Below are 16,987 nucleotides of genomic sequence, written 5' to 3' on the forward strand. Positions count from 1 at the left end.
GCGCAAGGATATGCACAAAACAGGGTGATGCACAGCAGGGTATAGACCTCTACATTCTCTCATGCCTCGGCCTACAAGGTAGGCCCACTCCTAGGTGTCTAACAGCAACAAGGTCATAGACACCTTGGAGGGACCCACAGACCATCCTATTTTAATAAATAAAAAAGGGGGAGATGTGGGAAGCCGCCTGAGATGGCGCCCATTTCCTGCTTCCGGGTTCTTCCCGGCCTGAACAAGCCCGCCAAATTGTCATATCTGCCCAGTTACCCGTGACGCTAGCCTATCAGCTTGTTAGGCGCGCTTCTCTGTGATTGGATACTGCTTCCCCTTATAAGAGGTTGTTCCTGCCCCCAACGGCGGAAGAGGAACCAACGTTGAGGGTGGCGGACCTTGTCAGGTCCGGTTCGCTGTACGTAATAAACTTTGAGAGCTGATCCTGCTCGAGTTTGGTCTCCTGTCTCCCGCGGCTCCGGTCAGTCTCACAGCCAGGTGAGTGAGGATTCATTGTTAAAATCCCTGTCCTCAAGGAAAGAGGGGCTGGTGATGCAAGGGAAGAGAAAGGGAAATCAGGATCCTCAAACGGAACACCTTTTTCTAACACTTAGGGTTAAAGAAATATACTATTTAAAGCTGTGAGAGGAACCAAAGGTGTCAGTGGTATTACCAAAAGAAGACAGTGAGATCAAAAACACATCTTATATCCAACTTGAGGTAGAAAATGATGGAAGGGGAGAACTGAGAAGTGAGAGAGGAGAATGCCATGCCAAAGGAAAAGAGGCCTTCAGGGCTTTCAGTATTATCGAGAGCTATGAAGGAGTGGCTGAGGTAGGCTCTTACTTCTAAGTCTAATTCCTGCTCAAGGTATATTTCCGTCACTGGTTGACTGGGAATTCCTGCCCACATGGATGTTGTTTCTCCAGGACCAGGGCTGATGATCGATGACCATCTGCAGCACTGATTTTCACCAAGGGGAAAACAACACTCTGAAGACCCAGCTTTGCAAAAGATTTGATCCCTTAGGACATATGCCACTTCTACTCAAATCACATTGGACACAATCAGTCATGTGATCACATCCCAGGGCAGGAGGTGGGGAAGAGAAATTTTACCATAGTCTAAAAGGAATCAGACATACGTGCTGGCTGAGAGATCAACCAGAATTGAAGACACCGAAAAGGACACACTGAGAAGCTTAGATCTGATCTCACAGCCACAGGACGTTTCCTAGCAGTAGTATAATGAGTTGAAAGCAATGTTTTAAAAGGCTTCATGTACAGTCCTTCAAGGGTGCCCCAGATGAGTGCTCAAACCCTCCCAAGGATTATTAGTTGTTTTAGCCTTTCAGCAAACCTGTTTGGCAACATGGATCAGGAGCTTTTTAAGAATAGTTCATCTCTTCTAGAAATCTTCCACAAGAGTATAAGCAGGTAAGGATTAGATTTGGATGTTGGGTCATTAATATTACAGACAAATCTTAATAGCAAAACAAAAAATTAAAAAGGGCAAAATTTTAAGGAAATTTAAATGTCTCAAAACAAGCAAATAAGAAAATATATATATATAGTTTCTCCACAGGACAGAATATAAGGCAGCTTTTCAAACAACACTGTTAAAGAATTCCCGGTGGCATGAGAAAAACCTTCACGCTGTGAAGTTAAGAAAACAGGGTATAAAAATTATAGTCTTCAAACAATTATGAAAACAGACACATAGCTGCACATCCTCTAGGTAAATTATGAATGAATGATTGTATTTCATTCAGACTTTCCCATATTTTCAAATTTTTTGCAATATATATGTTACTTTTATGAGAAAAATAATAAAAGTTACAAAAGAAAGAAGAAATTGACAACCACCCAAAGTGAATTAAAAGGAAAGCAGAGGGGAAAAATCTAGCTTATTTTGGGACATGGAGGAAGAAGGGAGTGTTATCATTGTTTGTTTTACCTAAGATATGCTATAATCTGTGAGGCAGATTATTAGTTACCACAGAAATAAACCTGCAGAAAAGATTACTAGTCACACAACATAATTTCACTAAGCAACCTCTCATTTATAAAAAGAAATAAATTAATTTTGACATTTTTTACAGTGTTATCATTTGTATGGCTCAATGTCATCAATCTATCACTTAGAAAAATTTTAGACTAAGAAAATGGAGACCTGAACCAGGACTTTCCCACAAACTACTAATATCTTGGGAAAATCCGTCTCCATTTTCTCATCTGTAAAATAAAATGCACAGGGTTAAAAATAGGTGATCTTTACAAAGTCTTCAAGACTTACGATATACTATGGCGATTTCAGTCCATATTAATTTCATGTTAATGAAACCAAACCTGGAAGTGCATTTGTATAAACCATTTTCAGCTAGACCACCCACCAAATCAAACTATATTGGAATGCTGTTACATGTGCTAGTGTTTGAGGTGCCATCTTAAATTAAGAGTCCTTTCTCCATCATTTAACATTTTCAAAAATGGTTTGTAAACTTGCAGAAAAAGTTAACTCTGATGTCTGTGGAAGTTTTACAATGGAACCATTTACCATTTAATTCAAAGGCTAAAAGGAGCTCTGCTGGAGGTGATAGGTGGAGAAGACACTTAAACACGCAAAAATAACACAAGTGACGGACTTTTGGTACCATATACCTTGCTTTGATAATTTTATTATATATATATAATTGCCTTGAAGGAAGAAAATTGGGGCAACTTCCACATGTAAAATGCAGTAAGATAGAGGGAAAAACCTATCTAATTAATCTGAATTTCCAAATAAAGCACAAAATTATTGAATTAATGAGGGAACTATTTTAAAGCAGTGTCAGCAAAATTTTTCTTCAGAGGTCAGATTGTAATTTAAATTTTGCAGTTTAAAAAGGAAGGTCTCTGAGTCAATGGCCATTCTAGTACAAGTGTAGCCATAGATAATTCATGAATAAGTAGGTACGGCCATGTGCCAATAAAATTTTATTTAGAAAACCGGACTGTTTGCCTTCTCCTGTTGCAGAGATGTCTTTCTATTCTTACTGTATGTGGTTAATGTTCAGATGTGAGGGGGGTTAGAGGAAAAGTAAGAAACCCCTAATCAGTAGAAAGACTGAGGTGAAAACTGTAGGGAGGCAGAAAACCCCGAAGAGCAGTGATTGGAGCCCAAGAAAGAGATTCCGTCATACACAGGAGAGGCCACGGGAGACAGGAAAGAGGAGGAGATGCTGAGGAAGAGAGAGGAAGACAAAATGGTACAAGCAGCAGCACGGAAGCAGGGGTCTGTTCTTATCATGGTCACTAGGAGACAAAGTGACTCACACCTTTAATGGTCATTTTTAAAAACAGTTTTAAAAAGTAAGAAAAACAGACTACAGGAGAAAGACTAGACACACAGGGACACAAAGAAAAGGAAGGCGAAAAGAGATGCCACACAGAGGAGGAGCAAGCAGAGGCAGCGAGGCACAGAAAAAGGAAAGGGTCCATTTCTTTCCCTTTAGTCCCTGCTGCCTAGATTTCCAAGTGCCAGTGGGGTCTGATGAGCAACACTTTGGTCTTGTTGGAGAGTTCCTGGTCAAAATACCCAGGTGAAACTGCCCTGCCATGACATGGCAAATACAAATGTTACCTTTCTCCAGTCTTCCTTTTTTTTTTCATTTCTTTGGTATCAGGGATTGAACGCATGACATGTACCAGGCAAGTGCTTGAGCCACTGAGCTAAATCCCCAGCCCTTTCACTGCTGCTTGACTCATCTAAAACAAGTGATCTCACTCAACCAGTCACTTATCTTTCCAGACATTGTTCCTTGTCAGGTTTCTCTCCAGCACTGTAAGATCGATAGGTGCCCTGACGACGAAGGTGAAAATTAACTGTTGTAGTCAGGGGATATGAGGAGAGCAATTAGGATCAGGACACAGAATTTATACAATTATTTATGATGGTACCCAGAGTTAACACAAGAAAGTACAGGAAATCTATCCACAATGCTAAAGACCCAGAATATTCAGCCAAGGGCCGGAATCCCACATCAATGTCCTGCATGAGTTCAGATGAAAACCTAGAGCCCGTGACAATGCCTTCCACGAGTCCACAGTGAGTCTAGAAGCACCACCTGGCCTGTCTTCCTTAGTAGCGTTGCCAGGCATTGGGGTGCACCCGTTATTCCAGCACCTGGGAGGCCGAAGCAGGCTCTGGTGCTTTTCAGGACAGCCCTGGTCTTTGTTTTGAGTATAATTTCTCGACTCCAGTCTAGAACTCTTTTTTTTTTTTTTTTTTTTTTTTTGTCTTTTTCCTTTTTATCGGTACCAGGGATCGAACTCACGACTGCCTGCTTGTAAGGCAGGCACTTATGCCGCTGAGCTAAATCCCCAGCCCCCAGTCTAGAACTCTTAACCTACCAGCACAGCTCCTTCACCTTGCTGGCAGAGATTTTCTAGCTTCCACCATTGACCTTTGTACCTTCCCAGCACAGATCTGTAAAAGAGACTGGCATGAGTCCTTCTCACATTTCCTTTCAATAAAGAGTTATGTGGCCAGGGCATGGTAGTACACATTAGTAATCCCCATGCTCAGGAAGCTGAGGCAGGAGGATCACCATGACTTTGAGACTTCACTGAGCTACATACTGTGGTCAAGACCATCCTGAAATGCATGAGACTTTGTCTCATATAACAAAAAAAAAAGTTAAGAGTTATGTGGAAAAGATCTGATCTCCAGATTGAGGGGATTCCCTAGCATATTTTTCTCTAGAGCATATTTTTCATTTCTTTTCTTTTAAACCCAATACCCTGAGATGTGAGAAGTGAGAAAGAACAAAGGACTCAGGACCACTGGGTAGAATTATATTTAAGTCATTTTAAAGGGGGTTGATCTCTCTCCTTGTCTCCTTCCATTTCATTCTCTCATTCTTTGCTTCTACTCCAGAGACAGCACAACAGCCTCTTTTCAATCCATACCTGACTTTAAGAATCATTCATGTTCAGGAAGCCCTTCTTTATATTTAACCCAAATCCTTTCTGCTGTATTTAAAACCCATTTCCTCAGTGGAGATTTTGAACAGCTGGTTCCTATTCTCTTTACAGCAACTCTTCTTAAAGATTCATAGCTTATAAAGGACATTCAAACAATATCACCTAATGCTTCCTTTTAAAGCATTTTCCAATATTCATATATATATATATATATATATATATATATATATATGAACATATTTATGTCAATAACCAATTTCCAGTCTGTGGAGATCAGACTTATTGAGTAGATTTCTATAACTCAAAAACAAGCAACATTCTCTATCCAGTAACACAAGGGGGAAGAGGGCACAAGGACAGTAGCTTTGTACTGTAATTATTAAATATGCAAATTTTTGAAGACTCTGCTAATTTGAAGTTTGGAGCAGAACAAAGACTTAAACAACAGCAAAGTGCTTATGTCTGAGTAGGGAAGCAGATGGGCATGACCAATCTTTGGCCAACTGCCTACACCTCCGTGCAAGAGCATCGCCTTTTTGTGGGAGCAAGGAGAGGTATTGTAGAATTTTGACAAGTAACATCCAATGTTAGTCTCTGAATGTAATTTGGAACTGTCTTCTCCCCATCACACATCTCAACTGTTTCTTCTCTAAGAAACATTTTTTAAAAATCTGGAGCAATATAAAAGATCTTCAGCTGACTTCTAGGAGCAAATAACATATGTTCTCGAACATCTGTGTTTTTCCCAAGCTATTTTTTTTCCCATTATTGCCAAGAGAAAAGAAGTTTAGTGGAATGTTTCCCACTGAGGCACAAATTATAATACACCCTGTTGATTACATATAAAAGACACAAAATATTAGTTTATTAAAAGCAGCTTCAACCATTGCTTTACAAAGCAGTTCTCCAATGGAAGAGATTTATGAAGTAATGGCCAAAAGGTATGCAGATCACAAGATCCATGACAAATGTACTTTATTACATGGATCAGAAATTCCATATGTACTAGCAGTTACTATACAATGATACACAACACCTAACTAAGACCACTTAAAGGCTGTGCTGATATTGAAAACTATAAAGACACAATGTGAGACTGAGAAAGTGTTTCATAAGATAGCATAATGCCAAGACAATTCATTGCTTAGGAAATAAAACACACGCTGCATATTATAAATGTAATATATTATAAAGCTATGCCATTCTTATTAAAATTTGAGTCCTTACCTCTTCCATTGTTTAAAGCAGATGTTTATAACATTTTCCCATACTTTAATTTGGAACTTCAATGAATGAATACCAGATTTAGTAACATTAACACAATTAAGATTATAGATTTTGCTATTTCCATAAAAACGATATTTACATCTACAATCATGTTGTGATAAAAGACTGGATAGAGCAAAATGAGGAAAATGCATCTCAAACACAGCAACTTTCTATAGGGCATTGTTTGACTGAAAAGGATTTTAACATGAATTCCAAGCATGATGTTGATTGCATTCTTTTACTTTGCAAACAAGTGAGTGGCCAGCCCAAGCTTGACAAGGTAGTACTCTAGAACCTGCCTGTTTCAGCTGCCAGGACGTTGGTTAGAAGGTTCCTCTTTAGATCATAGGTACTAATTCTAATCAACACAGCCTTTTGTACTACTTAATAGTTACACAATTTTTGGTGCTACCTCTTCAGACTGTTTCCTCTTTTGAAAATGGGTATAAGAGTATTGATCCTACAACATTCTTTCAGATTCAAAAACATGTAAAACTTGTAGCAGAACATATTCTCTCTATGTTGGCTTTTGTGATATATTTACTATTATTCTATCAAATGAATTTCATTTGACATTACATTGTATGTGCAGTGGTGCTTTTATATGATGGCCAATACAGGACAAAAGAATTCTATTTTGTGCCCAGTACACATTTGAATCATTCTTCCAGATGTTGGCAGAAGTTACTTAGCTAGAAAAGTTAGCCATCTAACAAATACCTTCATATCAACTGTAGTATTTATAATTTGGTAATTCCTTAAGATCTCTTTAGTTCCAACAATTTCATTCTGTGGGTAACACTTCACTAGACTGACCACCCATCATCAATGTCACTATCAGAATATTCCAGATGTTTTAATAAAGTCCTTATTGTTTTCCATCCCCTAAGAATCATACCCCAAATATATGGGTCTAAAGTTTGAAACATCCAAATTTCTTAAGCAAAAGTAGTGTTGTGCATTTTATGCAGCATGAACTAGTGAGAAAAGATTTGTATCCACATTAATATGACAACAGAAGAGTAAAAACCACTACTTGTTTCTGCCTGAAAGCTTCTATAGTTCAGAGCTGGGGATTTAGCTCAGTGGCATAAGCACCTGCCTTGCAAGCAGGTAGTTGTGAGTTCAATTCCTGGTACCGATAAAAAAGAAGAAGACCAAAAGAAAGCTTCTATAGTTCATTTTTTCTGACTGGTCGCTGCCACTAATGATCATGAACTACAAGTTTTCCTTCTGATTGACCAGCCCATTGTTAAAAAAGTGTTATCTAGGAAAATCCAGTCTGGTTTAGGTTCAGAGGTTTGAGGTGGGGTCTAGAAACCATTTCTTTACTATCATCTTGAGTCCACATCAATCTAATCCATCATGGGTGAACCAAAAAATAAATATTTTATCCCCAAATTATCAATTCTCTTGGCAACTTTATGCATCCTTGAGAGGCAGAATAGGAACTGGATTATCTGAACTTGAATCCAGATCTTCTGGATTTAATGATGACTTGTGTGCTTCAGTTGCACTGAGAATACTCATACCAAATTTAAAGGATTGCTGGGTAGTTTAAATGAATGAATACTTTAAGCAATTTCAATCACTGTATTCTTATGTATTTTAATTTAAAATTTTGTTTCTTTAAACACAAAATGGTATATTCAATTTTTAATGTGATTTAGGTCAATATAATTCCAAAAATGACTTGGCGCTTGGCTTGAGCTCCACCTGGTGGTTCTGTAGTAATTCTCTGTATATCAGTCAAGTAAAAACACGACAAACTTCAAAAAGCTAAGCTATTTATATAAAAGACTAAAGGATTGTGCTATGCTTTTCAGTTTACTATCCTTGAACAATAAGGTGGCAAGAAGTTATCAGATCTCTGAACTACTTTTGGAATTTCAGTCTAAATTTACCAAAATGTGAGATGGGACAAATTCTGCTGAGTGCAGTTCAGGAGCTCTGTGCCCTGGACCTACTCTCAAAACAGCAAAAGGCCATTTCTATTCCACAGTTATGGTTCAAAAGGCCCTGACACTCAAGAACATGGTCCCCAAGAAAGTTTTGGGATCATGGCTTGTTAACTTTTAAATTAAATCCTGAATGGACAAGTTTCATGATTGGACAAAATTCAGTGAACAACCTAACATGATGGAGAAACCCTGATGAGAGCACAAAGCTTCTACCACTGGAGTTGAATTAACCAGCTGTGCAAAATATTCACAGGTTCCTTGCACAGTTTCTCACTTCAATTCAAAGAAAATCCAGTTAGAAAATACTGGCCTAAAAGCCAAAATTTTAATGAGTGCCACGTGCATAAAATCATTAATGTAGACAATTCCTGTGATGGAATGAAAGAATTTTAGTAGTGTCGGTGGCTTAGACAGTACCATTTTAGTTCATGAATAAACATTTATGTACCCAATTTTTCCCTCACAAAAGCTACTATTACAACTGTACTAAAACAAAGACCACAAATATCTTTCAAATTACGTATTTTTTGCATTGCTGGGATCAACTTCAGTGCCTCATGCATGGTAGGCAAGACCTCTGCAACTGAGCAACATCCCTAACCTTTTCTTAGCTTTTCAGAAAATTCAGCAAACTTATTCACTAACTTTTTGATGAAACTATTGAGAAAACCTATTATGCTAAAATAATTTCAGAATTTTATTTGCATTGAATTTTCTAGATTAGTCTTCTACAGGATTTGGTTTATCCCAATTATCTGTTTCACAACTAGTCTAGCAGTGGCAGTTGGTAACCTCAGGGAACAGTGACTCTATTCTAAATACAATTTGTATTTAGTTGGTTTTCCTGTTTAGTTAATATCCTGTTCTGAACTGATACACAGTTCAAGTTCTCAGCTTTCTAAGGCTGGATACTTTGTTTTCATCCCCCTATCTCTCATATTAGAGATAGCTCCTGGCACAATACGTATTTTATAGATATATTTCAGTGAATTTATAAAAGTTAGAATCTAACTACAGGCACATTTCATAAGGAATTTTAGGTGGCTTAGTTACACTTGAGTGAAACTGGCAAACTGCAATTCAGATTTAACTACTGACTGTACTACAGTGGTTACTACAGCACTTTGTTTCATTGTTGTTTTTTATTTGGAACCCGGAATTGAACTTAGGACTGCACGCTTGCCAGGCAGGCACTAAGCTATATCCCGTGTCTCATTTTGTAGTACAGGTTGGTCTCCAACTTGCAATCCTCTTGCTTCAGCTGGGATTATAAATGTGTGCTACCATGCCCAACCATAGTGATATCTTGGGACTCATCTTTAATCTGCTTCAGGATACAACTAGTACCAAAAACAAGTACCAAATTATTTTAGCTGGAAAAGTATTGAGACAAAAAGCAGTCAACATCAACATTTGTACCTGTGTGTCAAGTACTGGTACAAAATTTTCATATCAAAATGTGTCTTAGTATCAACAATATTCAAAGCAGTTGAGTACCACTGTACGACTATAATTTCATTGCAGTAACAGCGTTCCCAATAGTATATATTTATTTCTCAGAAAATTAGTATCCAATAATCAAAATGAATCTCTTTAGTGCTGGATCTCTTCATAAAACTACATTTACCCTCAGCTAATACTTTCTGTGAATCTTTGAAAATACAGTATTTCCCACAAACATTTTTAGAACAATCTGAAGAAACAGATTTTGAAGAAATCTCTGGGAAATACTGCATTATATTATTCTAGGCCACACGTTAAAACTGAAGAATATTAGTATCCAGGAAAAACAGATATTTTAATTTCCTACAAGATACAGATTCATGTATGTTGGTATTCTATCTAAAATTTTAAAATTTTACTAAAAAATCTGGTGTTCTCTAGTACTAGAAAACCTCCCAATCTACACACAAAATCTTTTATTCTGAAATTTGCAAAACCAAAACTCCAAATAAGTACTGCTTCTGAAATCTACTGTTGTATTTTTAAATGTGACTGCATAATAGCTTTTAAAAAAGTGAGTTCACTCAAATTTTTGTCAGTACATCACTTACTTTACTTTACCAAGTTGTAAGAACAATTACAACCATGTTAATACTTCACAGGATTTTGATGTCTAGTAAGACCTGCTATTGGGCAATTTCCAACTGAGACATCAAAACAGTTTTTATCCAACAAAAATACTTTATTCAAGTTCCCAAAACAAATGAATTGAGTTTGAAGTGAAGAAAAAAGATCAAGCAAATATGAACAGAAATAGTTTTCATTTAGTGGGAGCTGAAATCAGTGTGTATTTTCTAACCAAGCATCTGTCCCAGGCGGCAAGCTCTTCGGCTTCCAGGTCTACCAGGCCAAACCCTTTGCTGCCTTTACTGCTTTTGCTTTGCTTTTCCCCCTTTTTTTCTCTCGTTTTGCCTTCAGCCTTTTTCTCTGCCTCTGGTTCATCCATACTGGGTACTGTCCATTCTGATCAAGAAGAGTCTTTTTGTTTCTCTTTATCTCAGTCTCCATATTCATGTCACCTGGAAAATAAAAAAGCAACTTTAACTTTCTTGTTTGAAAACCCCAATTCAGTGAAACCCCAAGAACTGCCAGTACAGTAGTCTAAAAATACAGAAGAAAAAAACCCTGGCTTGTGGAATAGTTTTTTATAGCAAACTCAGTGCAGTAGACAATGTTATCATGTGTTCCTACAACCATGAAAGTATGAAAAGTAATTTGATGAGTAACTAAAGATACCATGTGTTTACTCATTGAGAAATTTAATGAAAAATGTTGCCCCCATTGTCCTTCGGAATAATAGTTAAATAGGATATACAGTATGGCTGGCTTAGAATTACTACATCAGTGAACAACATGGTTCTGAGCACATGTAAGTTATAAAAGCATCACTCATACTGATTCCTTGAGTTAAATAAGATAATTCAGGCAATAAGAGATGCACTCACACTTTTAATGGGCAGGACTTAGAAATGAATGAACCAATTAGAAATGATTGACCATTTCTTATGAATTTGAACTTAATTTTTAAAAATATTTTATTTTTTCTATAGGGATTGAACCTAATACATTCTAAGCAAGCACTGAACTATAATCTCAGTCCTTATTATTATTTTGAGAAAAGATCTTGCTATATTTTCAAACTGGCCCTGAACTATGATCCTTCTATCTCACGCCGTGAGTAGCTAGGATTATAGGCATGTGCCACCATGCCTGGCTTAACCTTCAATTTCACGCCAACACTGATGAAAGAGATGAATAGACAAAAGAAAAGATCCTGACATCCCCTGAGGCTGCCATACATCTATCTATGTAATACTTACTGACCTAGTTCTACTAACAGGGAATTTAGTAGCAAGATCTGTGCAACCATGCTGTGCCATACTTACAGCCAACCTTATCTACTGGGAAGGGACATGCCCAGAACATCCTTCCCTATGATCTAAACATGGTTTACAAGATCTTTTATTATCTTTACTCCCTGACCTAAACAGTGCCAGTGTGTAAAAGCCACTTAATTACAAATTGTCAAATAATTTATAGATTGTTGACTATTTTAGGTCTACCAGTTAGTAGAGCTAAAAGCTGCTTGCCTTCATAGAATTTACAATATTCTGACAAGGAAAAAGAAAGTAAAAAGAAAACTTTAGCTTGTGATAAGTGGTTTTTAGAGTTGTACTGGAACCAGAGAGACGTAAGTAACACTTGGTAGGCTCTGGGAGTATGGGGAAAGAAAATGAAGCTTCATGCATGTAAGTGGATTTATATTTTAAAAGATTACACTGACCAATTTGTAGAAGATAAAACAGAAGATAGAAGCAATACAGTTACTATCAATGGCATATGTAAGAACGGATAGTCATTTCGGATGGGGTAAAAGCAGAAAGAAAATGGAGAGATTTCTATTCTAAGCTTGGGATACTAAGACTTGCTAATAAGAGTACATGTGGAAGACAAAGCAAAGAGGAAACAAAGATGACTACCAGTCATCTTCCTAAGAAGCTGGTTAGGAAGCTCCAAGAATAGAAGGCGGAACATGAACTTGAGGGCAGAATACAAAGAACCATTCTAAAGAGAGACATATTATTAAATGAGGACACTCCTCTCATCTTCAGTCCCATTCCCCATTTAGCACCTGAAATATACCAACAATGAGGGTACCCAGACATTTCCCAGGCAGGAGATTAAGAGAATACCTCTCTAAGGATAATGAGAAAAAAGAAGAGACAGATTCTGTATAGGAAATCTACCAACAAAACAGCATGGAGACAATATTCTATAGATGTCCCAGTTGATGTATCCTCCCCTCCACACACACCTTGACTTATGTGACTTCCCATCATTTTGGTGCTCAAATAATATGACTGATCATCAGACATCTAAGTAAAGTCTCTATTACGAAAAATAGATAAAAATAAGGAAGAAGCTGAGCACGGTGATACATGCGTATAATCTCAATACTAAAAGCTGAGGTCCCCATTCAAGGGTAGTCGGGGCTAGATAATGAGTACATGGTAAGCCTGAACTAGAGATAGGAAATAATAAAACAAATGCAAGGGCAAGAACAAAGGGAGGAAAATCTAAGATAAAAAACTGACAATTCATAGAGTAGATAAAAGTTTCAAAAACAAACTGTAGGGCTGGGGATGTGGCTCAGTGGTAGACTTCTTACCTTGCATGCACCATGGCCCTGGGTTTGATTCCCAATACCATCAAAAAAAAAAAAAAAAAAAAAAAAAAAAAACCCTGTAATTGATGACCTCATGTCAAAGATTATTAAGACTATTAAGAAGACCATTAAGAACAGGAGGTTATAAAAAAAATAAGAAACAGTAAACGGTAGAAGAAACTTTTGGAAATAAAATAGTAAAAATCAGTAACACAAAACCTAGGAAATAAAGTTGAGAAAATCAGAGTTTAACAAAAGGGGAGAGAAAAGAAAACTAGAGAATCAATCTAAGAAAGCCAGTGATGCATGAGCATGTGGCATCCAGAATTTATAAGGAATGCTTACAACCCAACAACCACAAAAAAAATAGACAATCTAATTTTAAAATGAGCTAAAAGACCTGAATAGACTTTTCTCTGAAGTTAAGCCAGTGAGTGTATGAAAAAATATTCAACATCACTATGTATTATGACAATGCAAATCAGAATCACAAGATACTATTTTATATCTAGGAGAATGGCTATAATAAAGAAAAGTATGGAAAATAAGCATTAGGGTGTGAAGAAACTAGAATTCTACATTGCTAGCAAAAATGTAAAACAATGTAGCTGGTGTGGAAAATAATAAACAAAAATTAGCAAATGACCCATTCCACTCTATTTTTAAGTATATACTCAAAAAGAACTGAAAACAGGTATTCAAGCAAAAACTTCTACAAAAAAATGTTCACAGCAGCACAGTTCACAATTCAGAAGTTGGGAGCTTATCAAATGCCTATAAATTAATGAATGGATAAATAAAATATGATATATAAAATGATCTATTTTCACAATCTTAAAAAGTAAGTACTGATAAATGCTACAATGTGGGTAGACCTCAAAAATATGCTAAGTTGGGGCTGGGGATTTAGCTCAGCGGCAAAAGCACCTGCATTGAAAGCAGGCAGTCGTGAGTTCGATCCCTGGTACCAATAAAAACGAAAAAGACAAAAAAAAAAATATGCTAAGTAAAAAAAGTGAGGCACAAAAGATCAAATATTACAATATATGATTATTTTATCACATGCAAAATAAACCCAATGACAAAAATCACATTATCAACTGACAGAGAGTGGGGCTTTGGGGAAGACGAAGGCTGTTTAGTAGGCAAAGTTCCTTTTAGGGTAAAGAAAATGTTCTGAAATTAGAGATGATGGCTGCATAACACTGTGAACATGCTAAGTGGTACTGGACAGTACATAATAATTTTATGTTACATGAATTTGCCTCAACAACAATAGGAAATAGAGTAAATGGGCAGGAGTGTCATGAATGTGAAAAAAGGAACACAGAAAGCCAAAGCAAGTGTTTCAAAAACTTTCAAGGAAGACTAAAAGCAGAGTCAGAGAAATGTAAACTAAGAAGTTTTTCTTTTCTTTCTTTCTTGTTTTTTTTTTTTTTTTAGATAGGACATCTCAGAATGCTGCTGAGAATGACTCACCAGAAGAGACTGGTTAGAAAGACATGTGTAATTATAGCTCTTGAGAATGCACGAGAAGATTCAATGTAAGTGGAGAATCTGACATTTGAGAACAGACTACACACTCAAATTCTTGTAAAGTGTGGTAGTTAAAAGATGAGACATTTGTACTGATTGCTTCTAATTTTTAAAGAAACCAAACTTAAGAGATGTTTTTATCATTTTTAGTGGAATGAGAGATCAGAGATGGAAAAATTTCGAAGAGTCATTCTGAAGAATGGAAAAGCAAACTTTTAGAATTGGAAGGTTAACGAATACTGTTCTCTTATTCAACCATACAATACCAAATAAACATGTCTATTTTAAACCCTTGAATGTTGGGAATCTTGAATTGTTGGGAATGCTGTAATTTAATTTCCTGCCAAATTGATGCATTAGGATGTGAAAACTAAGAAGGCTTTTCTTCTGCTGAAACCAGCCTGTATAATGTCTCTAACTCTGGACTGTGACTAAGATTTAAAAGCCCTTAGAGTCTGACAAAATCAAATACAATGCAACTGTGATTTTCAGGGTATTAAGTATACAGGACTTACAGAATGGAAACTAGACTTTGCAAAGAATAAAATCACCTTTCTATCTGCCTAGATTCTGAATTGTATACCTTTCCAATCAGAGCATGTTTAGGTTTGTCCGTTCCTGAGATACTTAGGTTACAACGAAAATCCATCTGAATGGCCCAAAACATGCCTAGTCAAATGAACTGGATTTCTAACAGTGTAGCACAGACTCTCTTGCAGCACTATTGCCTTCGAAGACTAAGTATGTGGATATTCTTGGTGTGTAGAGACGATGTGCAGATGGATAGAGGACATCAAAAAAGAAAAAGAAATCACAAAAGGAAATTGATAAAATTGTTTTTTAAATGAAGTACATAAAATTACCTGTTGCATCATTATTTGTCACACATTCCATTTTCTCTTGGCATTGTTTGGGTACCACGACGGTAGCTATCTCTTGAACATCTTTCATTAAAACATCACAGTTTACTTTGAGAATATTTTTAAGTCTGTTGAGCTCCTTTGGGGCATTCTTCTTTCTCTTTTCAGCACGCATTTTTCTTTTCCACTTACTCCGTAAACTTTTGGCCATCTTTTACCTGGCAGTTAACAAAAACATACACTCAAAAGTAAATTATTTATTATAATAAAAGACAAATCCTTGGAAATCAGTCCTTTACAACAGAAGTGAAGGATGAACTCTTGTTAATGTGCCACTATGTGAGGATCAATGTGGCAGAAAGACAAATTCTTGGAAATCAGACCTTTACAATACAGAAATAAATGGAGGGTGAACTCTTCAACTGTTTAAAGATTTATGGTGTGTTAATGTACCACTTATGTCAGGATTTATGTGGCAGAAGTAGCCGTCAACAAGAATTCCAAATCCAACTCCCTTGGACAATGGCAAACTACATTGTACCAATTCTGAAAGCTACTTAGTTTCTTTAAGATCCAGAAATACATTTTTTCTCAAAATGCAAGGACTGTCATCATCTTATATTTATGTAAAGTTTACAATTTACAAATCATTTACTTTATAATCACTTACTTTATAAAATCATTTACTGCACTGTTCATTATCATTCACCCACTCGATCCAATCCAACTACCTTAGAGGAAGGTATCTATTCTATTCTTGCTTTCTCTCTACCTCCTGCCCCAGTTCTGTATCCCTCACAAAGTGATTAATGTGAACACTGCTTTTCTTCAAAATTTTTAGAAGACTTACAAGGTTGAGATCTGTCTTCTGCTTCCTTCAACTTTATCTCACCCTCTCCTTCTCTCATTCGCCTCGCATTAAATCTGTTAGAAATCCAACTATGTCCACTTCAATGTCCTGGCATTTGCTGTTCCTATGCCTGGAAACTGCCCTTTTCAAGGCCTGCTCCTTCTTTCAGTACCTCAGAAAGTACATCGCTGATCCCTGCAAACTGCCCCCTGCTTAATACGTAGTATAACCTGAAGCTATTTTGTCACCCTCGATGGACTGTAGCCTCCACGAAGGCAGAGGCTAAATAGCTCTTGTTCACTGTAAGATCAATCGTTACACAGCGCTTTGCGTAAAAGATAAAACATCTGTTGCCTGGATGACTACCTGGGAACCATATTTTGAAGGCGCGTAAACATAAAACTCTGTGCCCTTTGTCTAAAACGACCTGCGCAAACAGGGATTGAGTAAATAACTCAAAGTTAATCTTAGCGGGACTGAATGACAAGGGACGGCTCCACGTTACATTTCACGCGGGGAAGCCACAGGGCAGTCATTAAACGGTCAGAGTTCTGCATCTTCAAATCCGAGGTCAAACTTGACCGAAAAGAGAATAACAACGGCTTGTGATGAACTCTAAGAGTAGGAGAGGTGAGGCCCAAATTCCACGTCCCACTGCGTCCAGGAGGTACGGAACTCACCTAAGAAACACGCCAGCACACCTTCCACGCCGACCGGAAGTTCTCCTACTTCCGACATCCGGTAGGACGGTCGCAAGGCATGCCGGGAGCCAGTACGTCAGCGAAAGCCTAGAGAACACGGGTCTCTAGGAACCTGTTCGTGGAATGCCTTTCCTCTCTGCTGTGCGCGCCCACCTTGGATGGTGTGTGGTCCCCTAAAGGTAA

The 16,987-nt window shown here is 37.3% G+C and overlaps 1 protein-coding gene across 1 annotated transcript; it reads right to left on the bottom strand.

Moving 5' to 3' along the window:
* Positions 1-10,352: 10,352 nt before the first annotated feature.
* On the bottom strand, positions 10,353-16,987 carry Llph (LLP homolog, long-term synaptic facilitation factor). Its single transcript, XM_003476106.5, has 3 exons — positions 16,784-16,987; positions 15,257-15,471; positions 10,353-10,710 (listed from the first exon to the last, which is right to left on the bottom strand). Exons 2-3 carry the CDS (start codon positions 15,462-15,464, stop codon positions 10,532-10,534), a joined length of 387 nt encoding a protein of 128 aa, XP_003476154.1. The 5' UTR covers positions 15,465-15,471; positions 16,784-16,987; the 3' UTR covers positions 10,353-10,531.

This window comes from Cavia porcellus, unplaced genomic scaffold, assembly GCF_034190915.1.
Source record: "Cavia porcellus strain 051 isolate PalLab524CR breed Dunkin Hartley unplaced genomic scaffold, mCavPor4.1 scaffold_8, whole genome shotgun sequence".
Lineage (NCBI taxonomy): Eukaryota > Metazoa > Chordata > Mammalia > Rodentia > Caviidae > Cavia > Cavia porcellus.